The sequence below is a fragment of the Procambarus clarkii genome, chromosome 90 (assembly GCF_040958095.1).
Source record: "Procambarus clarkii isolate CNS0578487 chromosome 90, FALCON_Pclarkii_2.0, whole genome shotgun sequence".
In the NCBI taxonomy this organism is placed as follows: Eukaryota; Metazoa; Arthropoda; class Malacostraca; order Decapoda; family Cambaridae; genus Procambarus; species Procambarus clarkii.
Window position 1 is genome coordinate 6500200 of NC_091239.1, and position 5725 is coordinate 6505924.

Here is a 5725-nt window from a genome sequence, read left to right on the forward strand (position 1 = left end):
AAATAAACTGCTAGAAACAATTATTTCCTACTTCTCTCACCTTTGAATTCACTAATGACACTAGTAACAAATAATGAATAATGGAATCAATGCAGGGAATATTGAAAGGACTCAGAGAAACTGTGGGAATGGAGTACTAAACCGGCTCCAATATTTAACAAGTCACTGAATGGTTAATTCACAGGATATTATGGACATAGTTACGTTAAACCTCATTAAATCATAGCACACGATATCTTAGCTCATAATTACTTAACTCAGGGCTGCAGGATTTGCAATATAACAATGGGGAAAATGAAAAACGGTAACGAGACGTGTGAAGAGGACCCATGTGAGGGCTTGTTTACAAACTGGTGCGATGGCAGCGCTCCTGGCGGCGGTGGCGCGAAGCTCCGTGGAGACCCCCAAGCTCGGAATTGATGTTGGGAGCGCGAAGATAAACTCGGAGACGACGATATTGCGACGATGGCGGTGGAGAACACAATTTTCTAGGAGAAGTTCACACAAAACGATGTAGCAGGGGCTGGTGGCGAGGTGTGTGAGCTGGTGGCGACACTTAAGTCAAACAATTGCAGTCCACCAAATATTCTCAAGGAACAATACAGCACATACGATGATCAGGTGATGCTTGCGACGATGACTGACCATGATTTCAGTAGCTAAAACACTCACAAAGCTTAGATGCTGTCAGCTTGGGTGGCCGTGGTGGTGATGGGTGCAGGTGGTTCCCACGTGGTGGCGCGAGATTCAAAAATGGCTGGCGCGGGAAGCTTCCTTCCTCCTCACTGATGAATGAGCGTTCTCACAGGAAAATATTGACCCTTACTTCTGAAACGTTGGCCTGGAGTAGTGGTTGATGGCAGGACCCCGGTCTGGCACAATATTTGATGCGTGGGTGGCAGGATGGCGGCTTATGGCGGTGGCGGTGGCGGCGGTTTTGGCTGGAACACGAGGCGATGCTGGGTACTTGAACTTTTGTTTCCAGAAAAAAAATTCTGGGTCCTACTGCTGCTACCAGTATTCGTTTGCCTTGTTCGGGTTGAATGTAGTCACAGTAGTCGCTTCTGTATATATTTATTGACCGAGACAACAAGGCATATATCTGGCCAACCGAGGTCCACCTACCATGAGTCTGTGAGGAGAACTGAGGCTGCTGGGAGCATCGCTGATGCTCCTCTGTCTGGCATGACGTCAGAGGCCTACTTGCCTGTGATTCGTTATATTTCAACTGACGTAGAATTTGAGTATAACAGAAGGATACTCTCAGAGACATCTAGGACACTCTCAGAGGCATGAAGGGTACTCTCAGCGACATGAAGAATATTCTCAGAGATATCAAGTATACTCGCAGAGACATGAAGGATACTCTCAGAGACATGAAATATACTCTCAGAGAAAAGAAGAATACTCTCAGAGGCATGAAGGATACTCTTAGAGATATGAAGGATACTCCCAGAAACATAAGTCATACTCCTAGAGACGTGAAAGATTCTTTCAGAGATATTAAGGATACTCTCGGAGACTTGAAGGATACTCTCAGAGTCATCAAGGATACGCACAGGGACATCAAGGATACGCTCAGAGACAAAAAAGATACTTTCAGAGGCATTTACGATACTCTCAGAGACATCAAGTATACGCTCACAGACATAAAGGATTCTCTCAGAGATATGACGGATACTTTCAGAGACATCAAGGATGCTCTCAGACCCATGAAGGATACTCTCAGACCCATGAAAGATACTGTCTGTGACATGAAGGATACTCTCAAAGACATCAAGGATACTCTCAGAGACAAAAAGCATACTCTAAGAGATATGAAGGATACACTCAAAACATGAAGCATACTCTCAGAGACATAATAGGTACTCTCAGACGTGAATGATACTCTCATATCCATTATGGATAATCTCAGAGATATTAAGGATTCTCTCAGACATCAAGGATACTCTCAGGGACATGAAGGGTACTCTCCATGACATGAAGGATACTTTCTGAGACATGAAGGATACTCTCAGAGATATAAAGGATACTCTCAGAGAAATGAAGCATACTCTCAGAGAAATGAAGGACACTCTCAGAAACATGAATGATACTGTCAGAGAAATGTTGGATACTCTCATAGACATCAAGCATACTCACAGAGATATCAAGAATACTCTCAGAGACTTCGAGGATACTCTCAAAGACATGACGGATACTATCAGAGACATGAAGGATACTCTCAAATATATGAAGGACACTCTCAGAGACATGAAAGATACTCTCAGAGACATGAAGGATACTGTCAGAGAAATGAAGGATACTCTCATACACATAAAGGATACTCTCAGAGACACGAAAGATACTCTCAGAGACATGAATGACACTCTCAGAATACTCTCAGGGACATGAAGGATACTCTCAGAGACATGAACGACACTCTCAGCGACATCAAGAATACTCTCAGAAACATGATGGATACTCTCAGAGACTTAATGGATACTCTCTGATTCATCAACGATGCTCTCAGATTCATCAATGATACTTTCAGAGACATCAAGGATACTCTCAGACCCATCACGGATACTCTCCGAGACATCAAGGATACTCTCAGAGACATCTAGGATACTCTCAGAGATATGCAGGATGTCTTTGACATCCTTCATATCTCTATGAAGGACATGAATGATGCTCTCATATCTATGATGGATAATCTCAGAGATATTAAGGATTCTCTCAGACATTAAGGATACACTCAGGGACATGAAAGATACTCTCATAGACATAAAGGATTCTTTCAGAGACATGAAGGATACTTTCTGAGATATGAAGGATACTCTTAGAGACATCTAGGACACTGTCAGAGGCATAAAGGGTACTCTCAGAGACATGAAGGACACTCACAGCGACATGATGATACTCTCGGAGACATCAAGGATACTCTCAGGGACATGAAAGATACTCTCAGAGACATTAGGGATTCTTTCAGAGACATGAAGGATACTTTCTGAGACATGAAGGACACTTTCAGAGACATGAAGAATACTCTCAGACATATGAAGGACACTCTCAGTGACATGAAGAATAATCTTAGACCAGTGAAGGATATTCTCCGAGACATGAGGTATACTCTAAGAGATATGAATGACACTCTCAAAGACATGAAGAATTCTTTCAGACACATGAAGGATACTCTCAGACCCAATTAGGATACTTTCAGGGACCTCAAGGATTCTCTCGGAGGAATGAAGGATACTCTCAGACACATACAGAATATTCACAGACCCAATTAAGATACTCTCAGAGACATCAAGGACACTCTCAGAGAATTGAAGGATTCTCCTAAAGATATGAAGGATTCTCTCAAAGACATGAAGGATATTTTCTGAGACATGAAGGATACTTTAAGAGACATGAAGGATAGTCTCAGAGACATTTACGATATTCTGAGAGACATCAGGGATACTCACAGAGGCATGAAGGATACTCTCAGAGACATCAAGGATACTCTCGGAGACATCAAGGATAGTCTCAGAGACATGATGGATTCTCTCAGAGACATGATGGATTCTCTCAAAGACATGATGGATTCTCTCAAAGACATGTAGAGTACTTTCTGAGACATGAAGAATACTCTCAGAGACATGAACAATACTTTCTAAGACATGAGCGATACTCTCAAAGACCTGAAGGATACTCTCAAAGACATCAAGTACTCTCTCAGGGACATGAAAGATACTGTCAGAGACATGAAGGATACTCTTAGAGACATGAAGGATGCTTTTTGAGACATGAAGGACACTTTCAGAGACATGAAGAATACTCACAGACATATGAAGGACACTCTCATAGACATGAATGATTCTCTCAGAGACATGAAGGATTCTTTCTGAGACATGAAGGACACTCTCAGAGACAGGAAGAATAATCTCAGACCAGTGAATGATATTCTCAAAGACATGAGGTATACTCTACTAGATATGAATGATACTCTCAAAGACATGAAGGATACTCTCTGAGAAATGAAGGATATTCTTAGAGTCATCAAGGATACTCTCAGCGACATTAAGGATTCTCGCAGAGACATCAAGGATGCTCTCAGAGTCCTCATGGATACTCTCAGGAACATCAAGGATTCCCTAAGAGACATCTAAGATACTCTCAGACCAAGGAAGGATACTCTCAGAGACATCATGGATACTCTCAGACCCATGAAAGATAATCTCAGACCCATAAAGGATACTCTCGGACACTATTAGGATACTCCCAGAGATATCAAGGATACTCTCAGAGACATAAAGGATACTCTCAGAGATATGAAGGATTCTATCAAAGACATGAAGGATACACTCAGAGACATCAAGGATACTCTCAGAGACATCAAAGATACACTCAGAGATATGAAGGATACTCTCAGAGACGTCAAAGATACTCGCAGAGACATGAAGGAAACTCTCAGAGACATAAAATATACTCTCATACCCAAGAAAGATACTCTCAGAGACATGAAGGATACTCTCAGAGATATGAAGGATAATCTCTGAGACATGAATGATACTCTCAGAGGTATGAAGGATACTCACAGAGGTATGAAGGATACTCTCAGAGACCTGAAGGATACTCCCAGAAACATAAAGGATATTCTCAGAGACATGAAAGATACTCTCAGAGACACGCTGGACACTCTCAGAGACATGAAGGATACTCTCAGAGACACATGAAGGATACTCTAAGAGACATGAAGGATACTCCCAGAGACATAAAGGATACTCATAGAGACTTGAAGGATTCTCTCAGAGGCATCAAGGATACTCACAGGAACATCAAGGATTCTATATGAGACATCATGGATACTCTCAGACCCATGAACGATACTCTTAGAGACACCATGGATACTCTCAGAGACATTTACTATACAATATGAGACATGAAGGGTATTCTCAGAGAAATGAAGGATACTCTCAGAGACATAAAGGATACTCTCAGAGACATGAAGGATACTCTCAGAGACATGAAAAGATACTCTCAGAGACATGAAGGGTACTCTCAGACGCATGAAGGATACTCTCAGATCCATAGAAGCTACTCTCTGACACATAAAGGATACTATCGGACCCTATTAGGATACTCTCAGAGACATCAAGGATACTCTCGGAAACATCAAGGACACTCTCAGAGACATGAAGGATTTTCTCAAAGACATGAAGGGTACTTTCACAGACATAAAGGATGATATCAAAGACATGAGGGATACTCTCAGAGACATGAAGGATACTCTCAGGGACATGAAGGATACTCGCAGAGATATGGAGGAGTCTCTGAGGGACATGAAGGATAGTCGGAGAGTCATGAAGGATACTCTCAGATACATGAGGGATACTGTCAGAGACATGAAGGATACTCTCAGAAACATCAAGGATACGCTCAGAGATATGAAAGTAACTCTCAGAGACATCAAGGATACCCTCAGAGACATGAGAGATACCCACAGAGATATGAAATATACTCTCAGACCCAAGAAGGATACTCTCAGAGACATGTAGGATACTCTCAGCGACATGAAGGATACTCTCATAGACATCAAGGATACTCTCAAAGACATGGCGGATGCTCTTAGAGACATGAAAGATTCTCTCAGAGAAATGAAGGATACTCTCAGAGACATGATGGACACTCTCAGAAACATGAAGGATACTCTCAGAGAAATGAAGGATACTCTCATAGACATGAAGGATACTCTCAG

At 42.0% G+C, this 5725-nt stretch overlaps 4 protein-coding genes across 4 annotated transcripts; all 4 read left to right on the forward strand.

Moving 5' to 3' along the window:
* Positions 1-1292: 1292 nt before the first annotated feature.
* LOC138359390 (uncharacterized protein PF3D7_1120000-like) lies at positions 1293-1841 on the forward strand. Its single transcript, XM_069318519.1, has one exon. It carries the CDS (start codon positions 1293-1295, stop codon positions 1839-1841), a length of 549 nt encoding a protein of 182 aa, XP_069174620.1.
* Positions 1842-2001: 160 nt separating this feature from the next.
* LOC138359391 (uncharacterized protein PF3D7_1120000-like) lies at positions 2002-2394 on the forward strand. Its single transcript, XM_069318520.1, has one exon. The coding sequence runs from the start codon at positions 2002-2004 to the stop codon at positions 2392-2394; it is 393 nt and encodes a 130-aa protein (XP_069174621.1).
* A 980-nt stretch (positions 2395-3374) lies between these two features.
* Positions 3375-4136, forward strand: LOC138359392 (SUMO-interacting motif-containing protein 1-like). Its single transcript, XM_069318521.1, has 2 exons — positions 3375-3586; positions 4022-4136. Exons 1-2 carry the CDS (start codon positions 3375-3377, stop codon positions 4134-4136), a joined length of 327 nt encoding a protein of 108 aa, XP_069174622.1.
* A 773-nt stretch (positions 4137-4909) lies between these two features.
* On the forward strand, positions 4910-5525 carry LOC138359393 (uncharacterized protein PF3D7_1120000-like). The gene is made up of 2 exons (XM_069318522.1): positions 4910-5022; positions 5117-5525. The coding sequence occupies exons 1-2, from the start codon at positions 4910-4912 to the stop codon at positions 5523-5525; spliced, it is 522 nt and encodes a 173-aa protein (XP_069174623.1).
* The last annotated feature ends 200 nt before the right edge of the window (positions 5526-5725 follow it).

Excerpts from the sequence above, each read along its gene's own strand:
- LOC138359391 (XM_069318520.1), top strand. The coding sequence starts at position 2,002 with ATGAAGGATACTCTCAGAGATATAAAGGATACTCTCAGAGAAATGAAG.
- LOC138359390 (XM_069318519.1), top strand. The coding sequence starts at position 1,293 with ATGAAGGGTACTCTCAGCGACATGAAGAATATTCTCAGAGATATCAAG.
- LOC138359392 (XM_069318521.1), top strand. The coding sequence starts at position 3,375 with ATGAAGGATACTTTAAGAGACATGAAGGATAGTCTCAGAGACATTTAC. Across the intron at positions 3,587-4,021 it reads ATGGATTCTCTCAAAGACAT|AGTCATCAAGGATACTCTCA; the intron begins GTAGAGTACTTT and ends GGATATTCTTAG.
- LOC138359393 (XM_069318522.1), top strand. The coding sequence starts at position 4,910 with ATGAAGGGTATTCTCAGAGAAATGAAGGATACTCTCAGAGACATAAAG. Across the intron at positions 5,023-5,116 it reads TACTCTCAGAGACATGAAGG|AGACATCAAGGATACTCTCG; the intron begins GTACTCTCAGAC and ends GGATACTCTCAG.